Genomic DNA, 23591 nt, shown 5'->3' with positions numbered 1-23591 from the left:
TATACAGACAAATTGACTGTTTGCACAAAACAACCGTGAAAAAAGCAAGAAATGACGTCATCAATATTCACACTTGTGAGGATAAGGAAAATACCCCGGAAGTAGTTTCGTATAAATTTTAGGAGTGGTGTATTTTTGACTGGCCTCAGAAGTCCTCAAGGGCGCTAAGGGGATAAGTAAGTAGTATTTTCCAGTGAAACACTCGTGTCTAAATAATAGTCTGCTACGATTGGCAACTGATTAGTGCGCCGCGCTATTCAGACTCAGACAACAGACGCAGTTGGTGATACCGTAACTCCTCTAATTAGCGCCCTCCGGAAGTAGTTTCGTATAAATTTTAGGAGTGGTGTATTTTTGACTGGCCTCAGAAGTCCTCAAGGGCGCTAAGGGGATAAGTAAGTAGTATTTTCCAGTGAAACACTCGTGTCTAAATAATAGTCTGCTACGATTGGCAACTGATTAGTGCGCCGCGCTATTCAGACTCAGACAACAGACGCAGTTGGTGATACCGTAACTCCTCTAATTAGCGCCCTCCTCCCCCCCTGGAATAAGCGCCTCCTTCTTATGAGCGCCCCTCCTATCAGCCAAAATTTAAAATAAGTACCCCCGTCCCCTCCCCCCATTTTGTGGACGAGTAATTAGACAACAAAGGATGTGTAGTTTCACTTTCGTCCAGCCCTTTTTACACAGTCATTAGTAATTGACATCCTTATAATAGAGGAAACATCAGTTCTTTTTTTCTAATTTGTATCCTACAATTTTTTGTTTCAGTTTGTGTACACGTCAAGTTTAGAAAAAAAAAATTACAAGTACTAACTGTGCGGCGATCTAAACTTTAGGATCAGCTTTTTATGTCGATAAACAGTTTATGTTCTTATTTACGTGCAGATGATGTATTTAAAAAATGATCATGTCAGGCCACGATTTGGGAAAAATTAAATAAGCGGCCCCCTACCCCCTCGATTAAGCGCCTCCCTCCAATAAGCACCCCCGTCTTCTCTTAAATTTGAGATAAGCACCCCGGGCGCTAATTCGAGGATTTTCGGTGTCATATTCCTGTGTGCTCTGTTTCGTGGAGGCATAAAATTTTAATTTAATAATCTTTTCATAAACTAAGGCAAAGCTAGGTAAAATAGGCTCAACATGAGCTAATATGTCACGCCGGATTTGCCGCATGATTTAGTGTTCTATTGTAGTGTTTTTAAAATATGAGTTAAAAAGTATAAATTTCGACCTTCACTATGTGACTGATTAACCGGTCCCTTAATAAATACTGAAAGTATAAAAGTTGTCTCAAGGGCATCTCAAAACTAAGCAAAGTCTGCAAATTCCAAAGGGTATTATAATCATCATATTTGTTTACAAAATGCCATTGAAGAGAACATGCAATGTACATCGACTTTAACAATAAGCCACTTTTAGAGCGAAAAGCTACGTTTAAATATAATTATACTAATCTGCATGCTAAGTGTCCGGCTCAAAATTCAGGTGAATCTGACAAACTGATTTGTTGTTCTGCGACTGAAGAGGTGATCATCTCCTCAGGTAAACTTGTATCGCTAGTATCCGGCACTCGTAGTTCTTTCCGTATACTTGCGATGTCCTCATCAATTTCGTCAATTTCAGCCTGAAGATCCTCTAAGAAAGGATAGAACAAAATGACAGGTTTCGTTTAAACATTCGTGTAAGTAGGTAGAAAGTGGGAAAAGCATAACTGGATGGGGTATTGGGCGGCGAAAATATCTTAACATAGGAATCTTGAGGAGAAAATCAGATCTTTACTATAGACACTTTACTGGCCTTTACTGGGATCACGTGGGCTACACAAAACTTTCAGAATAAGTTCCGTGCGCGAAAGGTCCGAGGTAAGTGATTGTGATAATGTTACGTATTTTAGTTGATTCGTAACCTTTAGATAACGACATTTCACTCCAAATTTTAAGCCTTGAAAATATTACGTCACTCTCCATGAGCTATCTTTCTCTGATTTCGTTTTATTACCGAAAACAAAAATAAAGCTGGATAAAGAGAGCCAATTATATTGAGTTGAATAGATCAATGCTCTTTTCTACTTGCCTAAACGACAGCAACGAGCTTTAAAGTGGCCGCTAAATGTATATCCATCACACACCTACTAAACTAAGGAAAAATCTCGTAGTTTATACTAGCCACAACTTTAATTATTTAAGCGGACAACAAAACCGTTGAATACTATTCACAAACCCTTACCCTGGCAGGATGTTGCTTCCTTTGCCTTCTTTGATGCGCTACCTGTAGATAACTGATCCTTGCACTGTGCTTTTCTTTTCAGTGACAGTTTTTTCTTGGGAACAATCTGCTGCTCGAAAGCATCTGAGCATGCGACACTTTTGGGCATCTTTTCTTCACGCGCTTCTTTGAGAACATTATGATTGTTACCAGGCTTTACAAGCGTGGGGCTAACAAAGTTAGGCTTTAATAGTTTAGGCATTTTAGCCTTAGTTTCTCAAATTACCACTGCTATCAATACCTCTCGGGCAAGATGATACGTAAAAAAAAAACAACTGAATAGTTAGTCAAGATAAAGGTAGGTGTCGCCCAGCATCAGTCACGATGCTGATCACGTTTAAATGAAAACACTGATATTTTTTGCATGCACGTTCGTATTTGATCAAGCTTACTTAGCTCTTAGGCGTAACGTGTTTAAATAAAGTATTTATTGGTTGATCAATATTATCTGACTCCGTTTATTTTTTCGTCAAAATTTGTTGGAAATTGACTTTAAATACCTGCAGCACAATCAGGTGTCAGTCACGGTACAAATTGAAGTCCTCCCGCATGCGCATCTTGGTAGTGTTTTATAAATGCTGACGTGAATACATATCGATTTCTGGAAGCGGGCTTAGAGAACTGGGTTAAACTGAGTTAACCATTCTTCTCACCTGAATCAATGAGTTCCTCTACTTTCAAGTTAGCTAAGCGCTCCTTCTCCTTAGCCTTGTCATCAATAGTCCCTTCGTAGCGTGCTGCAAAGCCATATTCTGATAATCGAGTCTGCTGACAGAAAAGATTAAAAAGTTAGTTGTTTTCTCTGTTTGTATCTCCGGAGATCAGGAAATGACCCAATGTCCTTCAATTGAGGAGCAAAATGATGAGTACAATATATAGATTTGTAGTATTATTAGATTAGCTAGATTTATTTAATATTATTTCTCGTAAACCTAGCTCGTTAATTCAGTCTAAGACTTCCAGAGAGTTTTATTAAACTTCTTATTATTAGTAGTATGAAACGAAAGCTGTAACAAAAGGAAACTTGTGGTTCGACATCGTCTTGCCATTGAAACTAGAAGAACATGGAGGTAAAAACTGTCTAAATAAGAACAGAAAGCGATCTCTTTCCTGTCCCAAGACTGAACTGCATGTGATTAAGCCCGCTTCTGACCTGAAGAGGCAATTACGCTGCACTCCGAGCTGCCAAAGTAGCTGTTGTGAGCTGTCTCCTGTAGTTCTTTCCTCTAACGGTAATCTGAAAGGATCCAGAATAGATGAGATGCGCTGTTCGAATTTCAGTGTCTTGGAGATTGCTTAAAATTCCACACAATCAAAAATGCAAGGAAACAAAACGAGCTAGTGAAAAACGAGCATAAAATACTATCTATAATCACAATCACTCTGTTTGAGAAAGTAAAAGAACTTCGGTATATTCTGTGTTCATTACAATCAATAACTTGTCCTACAAACGCCAGAGATGGTGTAGTAAAGTTAAGATCAGTTTGTGTGAAGTAAATGGCTAAGTATGGGTTTGATAAGAGTAAATTTCTGACTGAAACTAACCAAATCTTTTTACCCGAATTGTTTACCGGTAAGATAACATCAGTAAACCAGTGTGTCCCAATATTTCTTTTACTTTGAATATCGCCATTACCGGTGAAAAGTGATCGTTGGCTGGAGCGGAAAGTCTAATCTGAATCAGTGAACGCATAGATTACAGATCAAGGTTTAAGTTTAAAATAGCGTATCACGTGTCAACAAACCTTTCCCATATCGTCAGGGTCATCATCACAAGAAAAGTTACGAATGCAAGCAGCGTTGACCCAAGCTCTCGATACTTGTTTATCGAAAAACACCACGTGGTACGAGATCTGAAATACATAAACTAGCCTCATATCAAGCACTGTGCGTCATGTGAGGGAAACTCGTATTGACACTTAGGGAAGGAAAAGTCCAACACAGTCTAGCGACTCACAGAAAAATAAAGTATATACCTATATACACCAAATAGACACCAAAAACATCATTTTAAAGAGAGCTTTAGAACACCTGGCATAATTTTAATTATTTATTTATTCATTTATTTATTTTAGCATATCTTAAAACACAATTTTATCTCGTTTACATATAGATATAAATTCTTAAAATTCTTAGATATCTTTTAATTGTAAATTTAGTTAGCATCGGGCAGGCGAAGAGCCACCCTGTGGATATACTGCCCGAAATGCCATTATTATTATTATTATTATTATTATTATTATTATTATTATTATTATTATTATTATTATATAGATATGACGATAACAAAGTAATTTTCTAGCGAACGTACATCAACGGAAAACCTCCTCAAATACACTGGTAACACTACATTGCCTTTACACAAACCGAAGTTCATATCTCAATCTTTCTACCCAGTGAATAGCATAAATATAACCCGTGACGATAACAAAGCCTGAATATCTATTCAGTGTATAATTTTATGATAGATATTACCGACTAGATCAAAAAATTATTGAGGTAAAGCAAGAGATTATCATCTCTTGGGCAAAGCTAAAGAAATTGTTGCGCTACAGAGTCATTGGAAACAGGATGATGTTAATTCAATCTGATTTACACACTTAAAAACTACACGTTACTGTTGTTATGTATTATTTTACCGGAGTGACATTATCTTCACCAGTTTCACAATAATAACCATAATCTGGGTCATTCTCCATCATTGCTGGCCACCTGTTGGTAGACAACAAGTGCAGCTGAATTGTCAGTGAGTCATCAGAAGTACCTCAACTGGCGGAAAGCTGACTAGCATATATGAGGAGTTACAATAACTACAACGGCGTGAATCTCTACTAATCGAATTCAGTTTGTCCGTGATACCACAACTACCCTCTGGCTAACTATGAAGTCCAGCGTTCAAGCCCAAATAGATTGAAATAAGTAAGTAAGAACTTTATTAAAGTGTCGATGTATTTAGCCCATGTGGGCTAATTGGGGACACTGTATTGACTCTACCTAAAAATTTTCCCTAATAGTGTTATAAGGTTCTCTTTAAAAAAAAAAAAAATTAAAATTGAAATATTGGCAAACAATGAAAGGAAATAAAAGAGTATATGTTGTCCTAGGAAACGCCTATGGAAAATTCGCTATCGTGACCCGCGTCCTCCAAAAAGCCGAAGCCGGGGTTGGCCATTCCCTTTGAAATGTGCTTAAATATGTATAGCATCAAGGGCACATCCGTCGTTCTATTCATTTAATCTTTCTTTGGCGACTTTCTTGTTTCCTCTGCCGTCGTGATTTATCATGCATGTGCTACAATTTCAGTTAAAGGGGTAAGAGTTCCGGATGATTTTGTTTTCATATCAAGTCCATCATCCTAACCAACCCGTGTACCTCCGCGTCCACACCCATGAGAAAACTAAGGAGAGATTATTTGCCAGTCAGAAACGGCCTAAAAAGTGTAACTAGTATCGTTCCTATAGGTAACGGAAACTCACCACGGGTAGCCGACCATCTTTGCCCACACAACTGCCCCACTTGGGTAAGGTGTGTACATCACGCCTAAGTTACCTTCTTGGCTATCGAATGTCTCTTGTGAAACACTACATGTATTGTAATCATCATCTGGACAAAATAATAACAAAGCAATAATCATTATTTGGACGGAAAAAAAAAAAAATCAGTGTACTGGTAACGACGAATCACACGAATAGACCCACACTCTGTGCGTTTGACCCATTATTGGAATAGATGTTATGTGTATCCGCTGGTGTCACGCTGTAGCTGGTCATATATTTTTTTTTTCGTTTTTGCTGTTTATAGTGATCATTGACATCCTAAATAACTAGGAAGAGAATTTAACCATACATTAGGCATTGCCTCACTCAGTCATAATAGACCAATTTCGTTATATTAAAATTCAACCTTAAGACTTTGCGGGGTTTATTCCCCCGAGCCTCGTTCTGAGGTCTGTTATGATAGGATGAATTTTAATACATCGGAATTGGTCTATTGTTTCATGGGCATTGCCTCAGTCATATTTTCTTTCTGGCTGCGGCCCAGGGTGTATCCGGCTATTGATGTTCTTTTTTTATTCTACTGGAGATTTACAGTGAGAACAGTGCCTTACTTTCGTTCATTGAACAGACCCATCTTTCAGGTAACTCCTGTGGATCGACGTCATTTCGAAGGAATCTCCATTTTCCACAACTGGGGATACTACACTGGGCCCACGTTCCTTGTTTTTCTGTGTCTTGAGCCTGACCAAACTTCTTAGAATTCTGCAATACCACCCATACAAAATCACTCTGAGAAAGCGCAATGCGCTATTTGGCAAAGGTAGATAATTAAAAAGAAAAAGTGAAAGTGAAAGTGAAAGAAAAAAAAAAAAAAAGAGTCTGTGCGCCCAAACCTCTCTCGTTGTATCTTGTACATTGTCGGCGTCATTTCCCTTCCTGATCTTTTTAGGTTTTGCAAGCTTTCTCTTTCTCTTTGAGTTGTTCAACGTGGTTTGATTGTTCGAATTTGATTGTTGGGAATCATTTTGACTCTGAAATGGTTTAAAAGTTGACTGTGTTAAAAAATTGTCCAAAACAGCAAACATCTGTCGAGCTCATCATCCAGGAAAGCAATGTTCCCTTTAACAAAGTCAGATTAAACAGCACTTCAAACTTTAGCTTGTTCTTTTTTGACGTTTTTGTTTTTCATTTTGAGCATATTTGTGTTTGTTCGTTATGTTTTATTAAAATCATTTTGCTACATAAAAACCAACACCTAACAAAAAAAAAATGCACACACTGAAGAACTGGACGCCATTACCTGCTGACTTGTGCCAGGGTTGTTATGACTGTCTTGTGGAAAGTGATTGTCGTCAAAACTGGTTGGAACACACTGAACATTTTCCTCACTGTCGCTTTGACTCTCACATACTGACAAACAATATCCTATACGAAGAAAAATGAATTTGCATCAATTTCACAAAGGACGGGTCAGTGGAAAAAACTGGAAACTGTGGGAAATGCGGAATATCATAGCGGAAAATTATGGCCTCGGGACTCTGTTACGAAAAAATCATGCTTATACGGTATTGGTTTTAACAGTCAATATAATAAAAACCCAATTTCGCATGATCAGTACAAACTGTTGCGGTATTAGGACATAATTGGGTATGAAAGCTGTTATTTGGCTGATCTTGTAGGTGCCCATATTTATTTACTTATTTTTTTTATTATTCATGACTACTTAGAGTAAAACATCATTGTAAGGTATTTCCCTGTTGAATGCATGAAATAGAAAAATATGCAAGTTAAGATTGTAACACTAACCTTTGGTTAAATGTTAGAATCTGGCTTGCCAATAACATTATAGGAATAATAAAATATAATAGATAAAATATGAATGAATAATGAAATAGAGAGAAATTGCCTTTTGCTCTGTCATCATGTTCTGTGTCACTTTCTTGCATTTTCAGCGAATCTGATAGCTCAGGATAGAGATCTGGCACTAGTTCACTGTATTCGATCTCCCACACTGCTTCTGGTACAGAACTTTCTGGCACAGGGCTAACCAAGGACTTTGAGCAGGAAAGCTCTGACGAATTGCTCTTCTGTAGAAAAGTGAAAATTTATGTCACATCTATCATATAAAGGCAAATGTCCATGTCAGGTAAAAAAAGGTACAGTCTGCAAACGAACCAAGGGGCCTAATCAGGCTGGCGCTTATCTCCGGCTTCTGTGTAGCATGAAGCGACTGGGAGTATTTCTACTCCCCCCTGTATGGGATGCTAGCCCATCGCAGGTTTACCCCTAGCATTAAATTCGGCGGTACCCATTTATACACGTGGGTTGAGAGAGAGTAACGTGTCTTGCACAAGAACAAAACACAATTTTCCCGGCCAGGGCTCGAACTCGGACCGCTTTTGGAGGTGCCAGGTTCAAATCCTCATCCCTGCCACTAGATGGACTTGCGTTCGTTGTCCCGAATTTTGTTCTTCAACGTCTTGTAAATTGCCAACTGGTAAGCCTCCAGCCAGTTGCGATTTTTACCAAGTTTTCAGATCTATTTACAATATTCGCTTCATTCATAGTGTCCTCAATTAGCTAAGCAGTTCTAAATACCTTGCCACTCAATAATTGATTTACTTATTATTATTGTTCATTTACTCGTTGCTTTAATCCCAGTTTATATAACTGTTGTTATACTTCTATATCATACCTTAGGTAATGTTTTCAACTTTTTCTTTGTTGTCAAGGTTTTCAGTTCTTTTTTAGCTTCCTTGTTTTTACGTTTTCCTGCGAGAAAGTAACATTTTGATTTTGAGGACAAATTTAGCTTACATGTTTTTCTACCTATTGAAAGTAACACAAACAGACTTCACATCCCTTCTACAGTCAAATCCATTGGTATTAAGCTTAAACTTATTTATTGCCAACCATAATTATTCAACCATCTCATATAAAAATAGCCAAAGCTCTCCCAAGATGAGCTTCAAAAACTGCCAATGAGGTTGAAACCTCGCTTAAAGACATTTCAGAGAGTCGATAGCGAGAAATTCGAGAAGCCTCGAAACTGCTGAGATACGCTTCAGGGAGGAATAATCTTATTTCAAGTAAGGCGAACCGAGGCACTTGAGTCGGTAAAAATGTGGAATTTATTTGAGTTAATTTATTTCAAGTTCCCGTAAGAGGCAATCGAAATAACTCAGTAAAGCATCTTTTTCTGATATTGTCTCAGTAGCAATTTTTGTCTGTCTACGACCGCGCTTCAAATGAAAAAACCGGCACTTGAGACATCTTCAAATGACCTAAAAAGAAGCTTACCTAGAAACCTTTTTGCTTTTATAGGTTTACATTATAGAAATCATAAAAATATTTGCTCTACTTCAGCGTTATTTACCTAAGATGTTATATGATCATATAGGTGAGTCCTTACCTTTTGAAATCTTCCTAAATGCTGTCAGTTCACTAACGGACGGAGAAGTTGTCGCCATTTCGCATTTCTTCATCGAATTTTCCCGCCAAAATAATGTAAGTGAAAAGGTTGTAAAAGTGGTTAGTCAGAGGGGAAAGCAAATGAAGAACCTTTTTTGCCCAAAATCGGGAAGGGGTAGAGTGAAGGGACAAAATATTAATCTGGGACGGTCTCGAGTGCTTATTATTTTCTGGGTAATACAGTATAAATAGGAATTGTTTGACATTCTCAAGTCGTAAAAGTTAAGGACAGAAAAAAAAAATCTTGAATGGCGCATGGCGTTATAAGAATTCGGGTTGAAAACTGTTCATCAGGTAAAAATTCCCGCTTCTTTTGATTTAGCGTAAATTGAACTGGAGAGTCCTCGAGCGTCCTCATTGGCCCGATGAGGATGAGTGAGTGAACTCGATTCATAGTACAACGTTTACCATTTATAACACGAATTAATTTTATTGACTTTATTGTCATCTACACTATAAATGAGTATTTCGTTGTGTTTTAACACCAAAAATACAATTAAAAACTAGCGATACAAACCAACGTTTCTGTGTCTTCATGACGCCATTGTCAAGTTAGGGACCGTTCATTTTTTATAAGGTAGGGGGGGCTGGTGGGATTTGGAGGGGGGCCATGCGAAAAAAAATGGCTTTCGAGGGGGGGCCATCCCAAAAAAATAAGGGAAAAAGGGGGGGTCACGTGAAATATTTTAGGAAAACTTTAAAATGGCATAATGTTTGAATATCAAAAAAATTGCTATAGAATAAACATAGAAGGCAGGATACAAATTTATTACAAACTTTCCTTCTGCTTTAAAAAAACGTTTGGCGACAAAAAACATTTGTAGCTACTGAAAAGAAGTATTTTAAAACACTGTTATTTTCGAATGCAACTTTCACTGGCACTCATCTTCATCTTCGCTGTCGTCGAGTTCTTCGTCGCCGCTTGTAATGCTATGGGAGTCTCTTTCACCAATGCTGCAAGAAGCAGCAATGCTTTCCGTCAGAGTGTACTCTTCAGGGAACATGAAGGTGTAAACATAATCTCTGACTTCCTGCTCAAGGTTTGTGGTGAAATAATTCCCTTCCAAGAGCTGTGCGATGTATGGCCCATCTCTTCTAAATAACGACGTGGCAACATCCTCAACTTTAATACACTCTTCTGAGACGGCCGTTCTAGGAGGGTACACAAGACATTGTGGAAGATCATTTCCTAGCGGGTTTCCAACACAGATTCCATAAACTCGTTGGACGTTGTTTTCAGTCCGCTTCCTCTTTCTTTCATTAGACGTTCTGTGGTTTTCTTTTTTCCTTCTCTTTTTGTTGATGTGCTGTTTGAGTATGCCTTTGAATATGCTGTTATAATTGCTCTTCTTATTTTCTAGTGCTTCCATGTCCTGCGTGACCTTCGTTAACTTAGCTTCTATACATTTGATCTGTTTTACATTAAAACTGTGGGTAAATTCTTCGCCCTGCTTTAAAGCAAGCCCATTGGACTGAAAGAGTGTGGAATCGTGTTCCTTTACATCTTTCAATATGACATTAAACTTTTCCACCATTGCTCTGTGCTCTTTGATGGAGAAGTTCACTTTTCTTCCATCACTGGGCTTCAACTGGTACCCTGGCATGAAAAACTCACTCGCCCTCTCTGAACAGCCATCCGCACTTAGAAAGATTGCTTCTTTTGTTTGTAAGATGTCAAACTGCCTGGATCGTTCAGCTGTAAACCTTTTCTTAAACGACTCGTCGCTTTCGCCATTATTGCACATTTTGGAATTTTGCGCATTTGAAAAGCAGCAAGAGTGAGAAAGTAAAGGTAATTGTAAGACATTCATGCTTGCAGCAGAAGAGTCCTCTCAGAGCTGGCCAACCAACACTGAGAAATGCCAGGACATTGACACAAAATGACAACAGGGCAAGTGCTGACAGCAGTGAAACGGATGAAAGTGACAATGATGAGTATGACAGTGATGCCATTGACTCTGGGGGAGAAGATGACTCAAGTGACGTCATTCTTGCATTCATCAATTCAGATGAGGAAGATGCCAATGAGAGGCCAAATGCCACACGCTCAGGGCGAGCCATGACTAGGAGATCCGAAATTGACTTCTCTTTCTTTTGATTTGTTTTTTAAACAACAGCTCTCTGTAGTATAGGGATTGTAATGATTGTCTTCATAGTGAGCACAATAACGTGAAGTGGGGGGATAATAGAGAAATATTAAAAAAGTTGAAATCTAGATATTGTTTGTTCAATTTTTTTTTTGGGGGGGGGCGTCATCCCAAAAAATGACCGCTATAAGGGGGGGCCATGTGCAAAAATTGGTAAGCTGAGGGGGGGTCATACGATTTTTAAATGGTGCTTCCGAAATCCCACCAGCCCCCCCTCCCTCATAAAAAATGAACGGTCCCTTATTGGAAAATAAGAAATACATAAGGGGCGTAGCCAGGATTTTTCAAAGGGGGCTCACACTGTCAAAGTGAGGGTATTCACCAGATTATGATGTCGTTTTCACCACCTGTTGTAGGTTGTTTGCTTAAAGAAAGCTTACAAAAGTGGGGATCACGGGCACCCCAGGACCCCCCTAGCTACGCCCCTGTACATACACCTTTAATAACTCGCAGAATTTGCATTCCTTATTTTTCATTACCTCAGTCGACAAAGGCGTCATGAAGACACCCAAACGTTGTGTTTTATCGTTAGCTTTTGCTTGTTTATGCATGCTAAATAGAGATATAAAACAGACATCTTCATCAAAACTTAAAAAACCCTAAATCTATCTACGAGCGTAAAAACAAAACCCGTTTTACTAATAGGACGAAATGCCATGGATAAAAGCAAAAAATGTTCACAACTTCTACAGTATATCTACAACCATGGACAAATTGTGTTGGAAAATGAGCAAAAACATGAAACCATAACCGTAATACCTTCAGAATAAGTGTCAGCACCCTCATTTCTCCCTTTCAATGTTGGAAAATGGTAAAATACAAAAATTGTGTTAGATGAAAGTGTTATGTCATCATTGCACGTACAGGAGTGGGGAAGGGGTGGGGGGTGGGGGGTGCAAAATGCGTATAGAATGACGTTTTCTAATTATTGTAACCAAGGCTGTAGATACCACTCGTAAAACTGAGAGAAGTTGCCCCCAATACCGGGATGATTCCATTGTGTAACTGAACAGGCTCTTGGGCTTTCTGCTTTGAACGATAAGCCAGTCCAAAAAAATATATAAACGAAAATGCGAATATAACTTCAAAAAGTCTGAAAGAGGTAAAAAATAAATCATTGCCTTTAGACCGAATCTTTTCAATATTGGCTTTTGGGATGGACCAGATTTCGAAAATTTCATACCAATCCTCTAGAGTCGCTACAAGTGAGACGGGTTTTACTTTCTGGTTCTATTCTGTGTTGTCTAATCAGACTTAAACTATATCATGATACCCAGTATTTGCTACAGGAGGTACGTCTTACATGCCATAATGGCTCAGTTTTAATACTATCTAATTTTCCTTACTTGAATAACTATATACCTCCACTACCGTTTTGACGTTTTTCTTCGAGTTCCTACAAGCCCTGCGTAATGTTACTCAGTGGGATTTCTTTTCTTCTTTGATTTTCTTTTTTTCTTTTTAATTAAGCTTTTTTTTTTCTTTGTCGCATTTGTTTTTTGTTTGTTTGTTTATTTGTTTTCTTTTTTGAAAGGGGCATTTAACTCAGGCTTCGGTAGAAGCACTCCCTGTTACAGGATACTATAGCCACAATCATTAATTAAATCACCAAGGGGCCTGTTTCTCGAAAGTCCCGGTAACTTAACGGACCCGTAGCCAAATTTTAAGATATAAATCTCAGGAATAGTACTGCGGGTTTTAGCTCAAAAGCCGGTCAATTCTGTTTCGTTTCCTGACATTTTAGTGTGAATGTCAAAACTATTAATACCTAGATCTTGGATGTAAAAACGGCAAACAAAAAACAGCTTTTCGGGATCACTAGCTACCGGGACTTGCGAGAAAGGGGCCCCAGATGCTAGTCCATCACATATCACTATCTCTAACATTTTGTTAGTTATCCCAACCATACCCCAGTACCCATTGGCTCTCTTGGGTGGAGACAGGTACTGTGAGAGTTAAGTGCCTTGCCCAGGAACACAACACAAAGATCCGACCAGGCTCAAAGCCCGACCTTGGGATCTAGAGTTTAAATCACTGATCATTAAGCCATGGCGCCTCTCACTCGAAATGATTTCTGTGTAACTTACACTTTACGAAAGCGTTCATACAACATGAAATCTGAAGTCTACTGTACTGCATGCTACTGCCTACCAATAAGTGTCTTAGGGCCTCAACACCGAGACTTTCCGCAAAAATTGCTGTCGTTCAGTTGGAAGTCCTAAGACTGATCATAAAATGTTATCCGGCGACTGTATTAAACCAATCAACTATTGTGTGCAGCAAGTGTTTGACGACAAGTTTCCAAAACTTGAAAATTTAGTTATCGACAATAAAACTACTAGCGCGCTTGCATGATGCACACAACTTTCAAGCCAGTAAAGTGCATCGAACAAGAAACGTAAATTTGGTTCAACAACAGGCGATGTATGACTCCGTCCAATCAAAACATTCACCCACGACTGATTACAGCCCGCCGGTTTCCTTTCCATTCACACAGACAGCTGGAGTGAACGGTAGTTACTTTTTTGCTTTCCCCTCTTCCCTAAAATTTCTAGTTCATAAATGCAGCAAGCTGACAACTGAGACCTTTCTTTTACTGTTTTTGGTTGTAGATTTGTTTCTTTTTTGTTGTTGTTTTTTTTGCTTTTTTCATAACTTTTCATTTTGTTTACGTTTACGGGGTAATGTTCAAATGAACCCTAAGACCTGACAAACACAAATATGTACGATTAGGGATAATAGCATTTGAAATCTTTATAGTATTGATAGATTTAGAAAACGGTCAACTAACAATCTGCGCTTACCTACCAAGTGTCCTATCCCTAGCTATATAGCTATCAACTAGGCTAGCAGGCTAGCAACGTTTGTCAATCGAATGTCGCGAATTCTTTTCAAGTACTGTCGCACGTTTTTCTTCAATTTTGCTTCATTTATCGGTGTCAAATACAATACCAGAGTTGCAGTACACGCCATGAATATTTTTTTTCTCTGGAAAATGCACCTACTATATAACCCGCAACTCAGTACGCCTTTTCCCTGTGTTGGAATGAAGTTACGCAGAGTGGCCTTTATTAAGGATTGTCTAAAACCTAAACCAAGAGTTGTTCTCTTAGGTATATTATCTAAACTTATCATAATTGGTAAATTTCTACCTAAATCTAAGAAAACCTACAATTGTAGGCTATGTGAAAGTTCTTAGAAACATATGAAAATAACTTCAAATATTGCAAAACAAGTAACGTAACAGTGGTGCGTTACAGTACTTTACGGTATGATACGTTACGTTACGCTATTGTACGGTAAGGTATGGTACCGTATGGCAGTAGAAGGTCCAGATCAGAGGTATGTGATCAAGAACTCAGGATAAGACTGCCCGTTTTCAAAGATAACAAACAATGCTGGATTAGCTGTGTTATCGCAGCACGAATCGTGCAACACATTTGGCTTAGATGGATCCTTGGGCGGAGGTCGAGTCAGGGAACTGTTACCGCTAGTGTAAGAACCCACCACTACTCTAGCCAAGAACATTTGCTTATGACCTAGAGAAACACCGTGATTGGGGAAACGGTGTGAATAGTTGGCGTTACAAGCAAAATAACTTCCCTTTCCATAAGCTGTTCCATGTTTTCCACACATTCGCCAGTCAAACCCTTGCTGGCAGATGGCCTTAGCAGTGTCGGGCTTAGTGCCGTGGAAAAGTCGCCGCTCCTCAGGTTCTTTGTCAGGTTTCTTAGCCATGCGGCTTTTTCTTCTGTAAATTGCAAACGAAGGAAAAAGGGGGAAAGAAGAAAGCATTCGGTTATCACACTGTTAATTTAGTAAACTATACTGTCTGCTAATGCAATGATGTTGCGCAAAGTTCTGAACGTAACGGACCTCTAAAGAATCAAAGGCATTTCATTGTTGTCAGCGAATCTTCTCGAAAATAGCGGCGAACTCTGCCAAAGTACATGTAGTTGCTCTGTAGAATTAGTGATAGAAGGCTGCTAAATCCCTCTAAAAAATTTCTGGAAGAAATACGAAACAGCCTCTTTAAAAGATTATGCCCTGAAATTCTGTCCTCCCTTAAGCCTGGTTTTCACTAGCGACGCAAGCAGACGCAAGCACAAGCGCAAGCACAAGCGCAAGCACAAGCGCAAGCACAAGCGCAAGCACAAGCGCAAGCACAAGCGCAAGCACAAGCGCAAGCACAAGCGCAAGCACAAGCGTAAGCAATAGGGATGACCTAAGTGAAAACAAAGTTCGACGCAAACACAAGCACAAGCAATTTCGAACTGTTTAGGCGTGAGGTAATCTGGATCCAGTGTTTTCATTGGCCAAACATATCCACGTGTGGTAAATATCCTTGTGCTTGTGTTATGCCTGGGCGATATATCGCTTTCACTTGTTGCAGCGCAAACGCAAGCATAAGCGCAAGCACAAGAAAAAGGAAAAAAGAAATTGATCCTTGTTCTTGTGCTTGCGCTTGTGCTTATGCCTGCGTCAAGGCCGCTTTCATGGTGAAATAAGAATTGAATTGCGCTTGTGCTTGCGTCGCTAGTGAAAACCAGGCTTTATTGATGAAGATTTTGTTTGTGAACATAAGCTGATATAAAAGCTAGCAAACTCAACGCTTTTAGATCTTGACTTACTGTGTGTACTGAGTCCACAAATCCGGGTTTTGCACTCGCTCAATCCTGATGATTTTGTGACTTCCATCCATGGTCTCTTGAAATGTTTTCTCAGTCTTCTTGTATTCATCAGAAATGGTTTGCAAAACCACACAGGAGTAGTCTTTGCCTTCAGGAATGGGCGTCCAATGGGTTGGTAAACTTTCTGATTCAGTGGAAGCTGAGCTTGCTGGAACGGCCATGACAGCTGCTCTCCGTCTGATTGAAAAACAAGAGATCATGATTATCATATTCTTTTGAGAAATAAACCATTTCTTATTTTGTCTGCTTATTTGTTTTTTTTTTGCAACCTACGCAACACTGCCGCCCTCCCTGGGAGAGTTTTGGTACCTCTTAGGGAGTTCAGGCTCAAAAGGTCCAATTCGAGAGCTTTTGCAGTACCTTTTAGGGTATTGAGCGGAAAAAAAAATATGACAGGGGATATTTGATAATCAACTGTACGAGTAAAAGGTATTGGAAACAATCGTCTTTAATGCTATTAAAAATTATGCAAGTGTCAGTTAATACGTTGTTTTAGAATTGGTACCTCTTAGGGGTGAAAAAAAATCAAGCCACGCCCACAAAAGAAGATCTTGGTATCTCTTAGGGGTTCTTTTCAAAATTACCGTTGAGCACCCCTGTATTTTTTAAATGGCACTTCCTTCGGGCACTGCCACTTTTTCCAAATTACTGATTATTTTGAATTCTTTATTTACCTTTGAACGATGTCTTTCATGTTCTCTTTGAAAACAAACTCCGCAGGTCTTCGTCTAACAAGTCTTTTGGTTTTATGCACATCGTTCTGTTGGCACCATTCTTTAAAGTGCAAAGTGTAGCGGTGATGGCCTGCACTGAATGCATGAGTGTCATTTCCTACAAACGAATTGCAGCGATGATATGTTAAATGACTAACACATTTAAGAAAGAACAAACTCATCTGGCATCTTTCAGCTAATTTCTTTCCTTCTTAATACATAACTCATGGTGCCCTTGCTTAATTCGTACTTAACACATAGTCTCTTTTGATTCTTCACCTACCACATTCTTTTGTGTTTTACGTAGTAACCACAATCGTTTTTGTTTCCTAGTTATCAAATGGTGCCTGTTACTTCTTTCCTGTAACTGATAGTCCCAGCTCTCAATTCTACTACAGTCCTTTTTGCTTCCTATCCAACACAAAGCTGCTTTCACTGATCTTATCAACCACCTTCTTACCAGTACAGTTATCGTACCTGCTACATAGTCTCTTTCAAAACACTGACTGTTTGTAGTGTTGACAGCATGTCCATCACCAGGAGTGTCATATGACTGCCACTTGCCAGTCTCATCTTGCCAATACCACTGCCATCTTGTGCTAAAAACATGGCCAGCTGCAGCAATTACTGATGATATGGTGGACAGTCTTCGAACCCTTGGAAACTTAGCATTTGAAGCTGATAGAGCTAGAACAAAGATGAACTGGTTAGACATCGCCTCTGAGTGGAAACTACTGTATACAGTTTGGGAGAGCTTCTTTAAGGGGACACTGAGTTTTTTATCCTGGTGGACATAACATGAACATTACATTATTGTGCAGTTCCAGGAAATATCTGTATCCACCCAAAGAAGCTCACTGGAAATTTTCATGGGGAAGGGTTTTTTCTTTCTGGAACGACACATTACTAACTTTAGACAGGATAATAATGTCTCCCAAGACCTCCAATACAATTTTATTCAAGGAACGACAGGTAGAGTTTGTGGACACCCTCCTATAGAGGGGCAGTGGCCTACAGGTTAGCTTTACTCCAAGTTAAGTGGCCCAGGTTTGAGTGATGGCCCTAGGAAAGACACTTCACTCTCACAGTGCTTCTTCTCTCCACCTGGGAGTAAAAATGGGTATTGGCAAATTTACTGTTAGGGTTGGGGTAACCCTGCAATGGACTTTCATATCATACAAGGGGAGTAGATCTTCTTCTAGTTGCTTAACTTTCCCTCCCATCATGATCAGGAGGTTTTATATGGTCCTTAATAAGCATTTCCTTGGAAGGTCAATCCTGATACATTTGTGCTAAGGAGGGACTTGCTTAATATGTATTCAGCTGGTCTTAAAACCACATGGATACTGGAAATAGGGCCAAGATATATAGCAGTCTCTATAATGCAACCCACTCACCCACCCTGAGTCCCCTCTTTGCTTTCAAATTTACCACGTAGCAGATACATACCAACAAGCGCTCCAGAGCCGAGTGGAACAGCAGTCATGTCTTGAAAACGGACATGGCAAAGAGAACCCTTAATTGTCACAGTTTCTGAAATGTCATTTCTGACATCACAGTAAGCACGCTCCAGTGTCATGTTCAGGTCAATTGAAAAGCTCTCCCATTTGTCATCACCCTGTACAGCAAATTCCCACAAATAAGGTAGTTCTGTGTGACGGTGGATGCAGCTGTTACCATAGTTACATTTGCCACGTAAGTGAAATCCACAAATTTCAGTATCCTTGCCAGTGTTATTATTTGCTTGAATGGAAGGAACACCAATAGCATTTGCTGATGAAGACATTAACTGTTCTGGCCTGTCACCATCAGAACTTGTGCACACAGTTCGCTTCCTTTCTCTTGTTTGGAGACGTTCCAGGACTTTAAGTTCACTAATGTTGCCCATATCATGTTCTTTTAAAATTCTTCTATTGTGTGAATCGGAGAAATCGTGTTCTCTCTTACACTTTTCACCAAATTTGCAATCACCATTAATGAAATGCTCACACACGTGTAGGCAGTGGCACTGTTCGCCTTTTTTGCAGGTTGCTTTGCTGTAGAATTTACAGATCTCTGGTAGAGAGTGAGTGGAAACTGATCTCTGCGATGGTGGTGGCATCGGAAAGTTACCACCAGTATTGCTCACTGGGCTCTGTACCAGACTTCTTCGCACAGGGGTAGCATCTCCTGCTAATCAAAAAACGAAGAGAAAGCATAGAAAGAGGTCAACAAAATGTAGAACAAATAGTTAATTAATGTTGAATTATCAATAAAATGATTTGTAAATGAAGAGTCCCAGAAAATAACGAGGGGTGATAAATGGAAAAAACCCTGGTGGGGGGAGGGGGGTGGGGGCTTCCATGTGTTTGGGGATGCTCACTGGAAAATTTGAATTACACCCCTTGCACAGACCAATCTGGGTGTGGGTGTGGCTTTAAAAAGCTTTATTGACCGCTAAACCATACTACTGCTTTGAAATGGACAGAGAGCCAGAGTTGACGGTGTAAACCAGAACAGTTGACCTGCACCACTTTAAAACCTCTTTTATCATTTGTTTGTTATGGAATCGTGCCCATTGAAACACGTCGGCTGAAAAAAGTGGGGTACCCAAGATGCTTTGCTCACCCATAAAGCTTTGCCGCCGTTTTCAGTTCCCTTTGACTTCAAAACCAGAACTCCCAAAAGGGAGTTAAATAATTCTCCCTCTCAGTCCATTCGAGACAATAGGAGCAATTAGTATTGTGAAAAAGTGTAAAAATGTTCTTTTTAATCATTGCTAGCTATGAACTAAGGAAACAAAGCAGGCTTATGCAAAACTATGCGAAAAATATTTCACTACAAAAGACATGACAATCGACTGCTGCGTGGAAATAAACACAAGCTGCGTGGAAATATACACGGTACTGAGAGAAGTTTAAAAAGCTGTTTTGATTTTGATGTTCAAGTAAAGAGTGAAGTGAGAGGGATGGATTTTTTCTGCAGTGGCCATCACTTAGAAAATCCCGCTGAGAAGGAAACCAGTGGTCACTTTGGTTTGCCGACACCATTTTGTCAAGTAGCTTTAAGTGCTGCGTTTGCCAGTTTTTATCACGCTGTTTGGTAAATAACTGAATCTCACAAAAGGAGTAAGGCAAAAAGGACGAGTAAATTGTAAGTTTTTTTCTGTTATTTTGTATAGACTATTTTTGAAGAAAGAAATTAGGTCCACATTTGTTTGTGCTTTCTGTTGTTTGTTAATTTGGTGATATCGTACGATGGATATGTTCGCCAAAAGCTCTAGACAAATTGAAAAGTTTATTTGTTTGCTCCAATTGACAATTATTATGGACTTGTTTACGCAAAGTTTTAGCACCTACTGTTATACGATGAATAGATTGAGGATTCGCCAGCAAATTTTAGGAACAATGGTTTTGACATTGACATACACTTGGGATTTTAATGATTGACATCTGTCAGCATCTCTGCATCTAGTTGCACATGGCCTGTTAACTTTTTTGGAAGCTAATTTACATGTTCAATTGACGTGTTTCAATGGGCGCAATTCCGTAATGTCTTGTTAAGGTAATCTGCATGGTCTCTTTTATTCTTGGGAGAAGAAAATTCACAAATGGAATAAAAAGGCAGCGTCATCATTGATAAAATATTTAGTCATTGATTAGTCAGTTAGGCCCACTTCATATGTCGCATTTCTGCCCTGTTGAATTCAATTCAACCAATTAAATTGGACAGAAATTTGATGTCTGAATCGGCTGCCGCATTTCTGCTGCATGTTTGAGTGGGCTTTGCACATTATCCGACAGAGATGCGACAGCCATTCAAACGTTGAATTTCTGCTGTGTCGAATCTAAATATTCCACATTATGTTAATATATTGAGCATGCGTAAATTTGGTCCCATCAAAGAGAATGAAGAAACTTGGCCACTCTCGTCCCAACGCAACCTGAATATATTGCAAAACAAACTGCTGTATTGTCAGCCTTCTCCTTCTCGATCCATTGGCGGATAATGTTTCGCAAAATTTAAGTCCTTCGTACCTCAGTATCTCAGTCTGCCATATTGAATACTCTGCGTCTGAAACATTTTCCGCTGACTGACATACCTGACAGCATTAATTCTGAAAAAAAGTTCGAAACAAGTGTGACGTATGAATCGACAGTCGCATTTCTGCCGCACTTAACTGAATTGAATTCAACACGGCAGAAATGCGACGTATGAACCGGGCCTTAACTAATTAACTTAATTAAAATTGTGATTTGGGAGGAAAGGGTACAAGATGAAAGAGAGAAGAGTACCAAAGCAAACAATGTTTGCCAACCCCCCCCTCTCCCAATGATAGTCAAAGGGTTGATCAAAAACTGGGTTATTTTCGATAGAAAATGAAACATCAAATGAATCAACATGAATAAAACATGACATTGAAATTGTTATCGATTCTCACCATCAGAACTAGCACTCAAAGTCCTCTTCCTCTCTCTCCCCTTCAGGCACTGAAGCACTCTACGGACACCAATGCCGTCCATATCATATTCTTCTAGAACTGTTCTATTATGCTCATCAGAAAAATCATGATCCCTCTTACATTTCGTGCCGAATTTACAATCCCCGTAAACAAAGTGCTCGCAGACATGCAGGCACGGGCAAAGCTGGCCTTTCTTGCACACCCCTTTATTGTAGAATTTGCAGATATCTGGTACGGACCGATTTGCTGCAGCTCGCTGGATTTCGCCTTCGTCCACGATTATTTTCAGAATTTTCTGCAGAAGGGAGGAACTAAGAAAATCAAGACGGAAGTCCCTCACCACACGGATCGTGTGCTCGTCGCGATAATCGTGCGATCGTTTACATTTATCACCAAATTTACAGCTATCTTTGACAAAGAAAGGGCATAAATGTAACTGATCACATCTTCTATCAGTACATCCGCCGGTTTCTCCAGCTTGAGGACAAAACTGTAGAGGTACATCCAACTTCACCATTACTTTCGATTTCTTTTGTCTAGTCTGACTGAATAGTTGCGGAAACCAGTTTACGAATTCTAACGCGCCATTATCTGAGACAAACTTGCGGTTGCGTTGGGAAAGAAGTAATACTGCATGGCCCAGCTCCAGCTCCCCTCCATTTTCTAAGAGAAGCTTTACAAATTCTTCCAGTGCTGTTTTTAGTATGGCCCTCTCCATTTTAGCTTTAAGGCCTAGCTTTGTTTTATAGATTGTTTCAGAATTTAATAAAATAGAAAATACTTCCGGGATTTGAGCCTGCAAACGTCCCGTCCCGTCACGGTTGGTGAGCCATCAAAGACGTGAAAGCGCGTCATGTAACCATCGCGTTATGTCACACCACTCTGGCCATATCCCTGACACTAATATGCACTGACCTTTGTTTCTGCACGTCTTCCATAAACTCACATTTCTTGTTCTGGACACTCACCTATCTCATGCTCTGGACATTTTAAGTACTTTTTAAATGATTTGAAGTCAATTACACAGAAATAACAATGTTGACACATTACACTGTAAAATATTCAACTCACTAGATTTTGGTTGGTCAAATCAAACAAAACTGGGAAAACACATATTGTATCACATAATTGAGGTTTATTCCCCTCATCCTATAACCTCTGACAGTAATCTGATATGGATTGTTCTACTATCTCCCAGGCCTTAAAAAAAAAAATGAAATTTCTAAGGCAAAATCAGGAAAAAAATCATATTTACATATTTTTAATATGTTCCTAATTAGGATCTTGAAAAAAAAAAAAATTAAAATTTTCCACTGGACAGAGGTAAGTGTCTCGGTTCATGTTACAAGCTATGGCCCTGTCTCCTCTAAACTTCAACTTTTACAGGTCACTCTTCCTTTTCCTCCTTTTGGCCTTCTACTGGGCTTGCTTGTTCGAGAATTTCCAAGAAAGCATCATCGAAACAGCGAATTCTTATCATGGAGTAGCCAAGGGATGAAAAAGGAAATTTTATCCGAGTTTTTCACTCAAATTTCTAAACGTTTTTCTACATATTTCAAGCTCAATTAGCACAATCACTCCGATTTGGGTATCATTGGAAAGATCTCTTCCTCCTGCAGATCTTAGGTATGAGAGGTGCCTTTTCATGTAAACGCTCGGAGAATTAGATGGCCCTGGTGATGGCCAGGCAAGGATGGCATGGGGTAATCCTCCTACAACGGCCAATTTTTCTCCACATATATACAGGCCCTTAGTTAAATTAATTCCACTCCATGATAGGTAATACAAAGTGTTCATTATCAGTTGTATTTAATATTCAAGTACAGTTTATTTATAGATGCATGGTTCAAATCCAAAAAATTCGCCGTAATATTTCCCGTTTTCTAAAAAAAACGAAAATGTGCATAATACTTTAAAGCACTGAGCTTCAAATGAATGTACCACATTTTCCTCGCTTTTAAGGGCCTCCACAGACTAGACATTTAGTTGTTGACAGGAATTTGTTATTGACAACTAAAAGTTATCTACAAGTACTTCTGTCGTTCCACACATTGGAGTGTTGGTTGGCGATAACTAAGTCAGGCCAGCGAGAGCTTGGGGACTAATGTTCACCACACATGCTCATATAATGCAGTACACTTTAAAAATGGCGGGCGTATTTACATGTAAAAATGATTGGTTTAGTTGTCGACTACTAAACCAATCATTCCCACGCACGGGAAAATCGGTCAAAAACGTAGTTCTCGATAACTATTAGTTGTCGACAACTAAGCAGTTTTCCCTTTTCGAAAAGGGAAACTGCCTAGTTGTCAACAACTCGTCTCACAACAAGACACAACTGATATCCCACCGACATTTGACCG

At 39.3% G+C, this 23591-nt stretch overlaps 4 protein-coding genes across 6 annotated transcripts in view; all 4 read right to left on the bottom strand.

The window, feature by feature from the left end:
- Window positions 1-23591, bottom strand: part of LOC110048234 (uncharacterized) — a 150747-nt gene that overhangs the window by 58907 nt on the left and 68249 nt on the right. The gene's annotated exons all lie outside the window — the stretch shown is intronic.
- Window positions 1169-2501, bottom strand: LOC149117271 (uncharacterized). Its single transcript, XM_089277183.1, has 2 exons — window positions 2230-2501; window positions 1169-1638 (listed from the first exon to the last, which is right to left on the bottom strand). The coding sequence occupies exons 1-2, from the start codon at window positions 2468-2470 to the stop codon at window positions 1478-1480; spliced, it is 402 nt and encodes a 133-aa protein (XP_089133309.1). The 5' UTR covers window positions 2471-2501; the 3' UTR covers window positions 1169-1477.
- On the bottom strand, window positions 3960-9235 carry LOC149117270 (uncharacterized). Its single transcript, XM_089281199.1, has 9 exons — window positions 9178-9235; window positions 8461-8537; window positions 7672-7867; window positions 7066-7175; window positions 6659-6796; window positions 6377-6527; window positions 5745-5871; window positions 4908-4980; window positions 3960-4121 (listed from the first exon to the last, which is right to left on the bottom strand). Exons 1-9 carry the CDS (start codon window positions 9233-9235, stop codon window positions 4005-4007), a joined length of 1047 nt encoding a protein of 348 aa, XP_089137325.1. The 3' UTR covers window positions 3960-4004.
- On the bottom strand, window positions 13997-21975 carry LOC110059555 (protein mono-ADP-ribosyltransferase PARP12-like). Of its 3 annotated transcripts, none has more exons than XM_089276997.1 (6): window positions 21208-21975; window positions 18237-18959; window positions 17265-17474; window positions 16749-16905; window positions 16015-16251; window positions 13997-15134 (listed from the first exon to the last, which is right to left on the bottom strand). In XM_089276997.1, exons 1-6 carry the CDS (start codon window positions 21944-21946, stop codon window positions 14720-14722), a joined length of 2481 nt encoding a protein of 826 aa, XP_089133123.1. In that variant the 5' UTR covers window positions 21947-21975; the 3' UTR covers window positions 13997-14719. The 3 variants fall into 3 exon arrangements, with proteins under 3 accessions (XP_089133123.1, XP_089133115.1, XP_089133125.1); XM_089276989.1 differs by having other exon boundaries at window positions 18237-18956; window positions 21208-21971; XM_089276999.1 differs by lacking the exon at window positions 21208-21975 and adding an exon at window positions 20804-20912 and having other exon boundaries at window positions 18237-18956.

Source organism: Orbicella faveolata, unplaced genomic scaffold (assembly GCF_042242905.1).
Source record: "Orbicella faveolata isolate gen_17 unplaced genomic scaffold, um_ofav_v1 contig_12, whole genome shotgun sequence".
Lineage (NCBI taxonomy): Eukaryota > Metazoa > Cnidaria > Anthozoa > Scleractinia > Merulinidae > Orbicella > Orbicella faveolata.
This window is presented reverse-complemented; position numbering and strand designations above follow the sequence as displayed.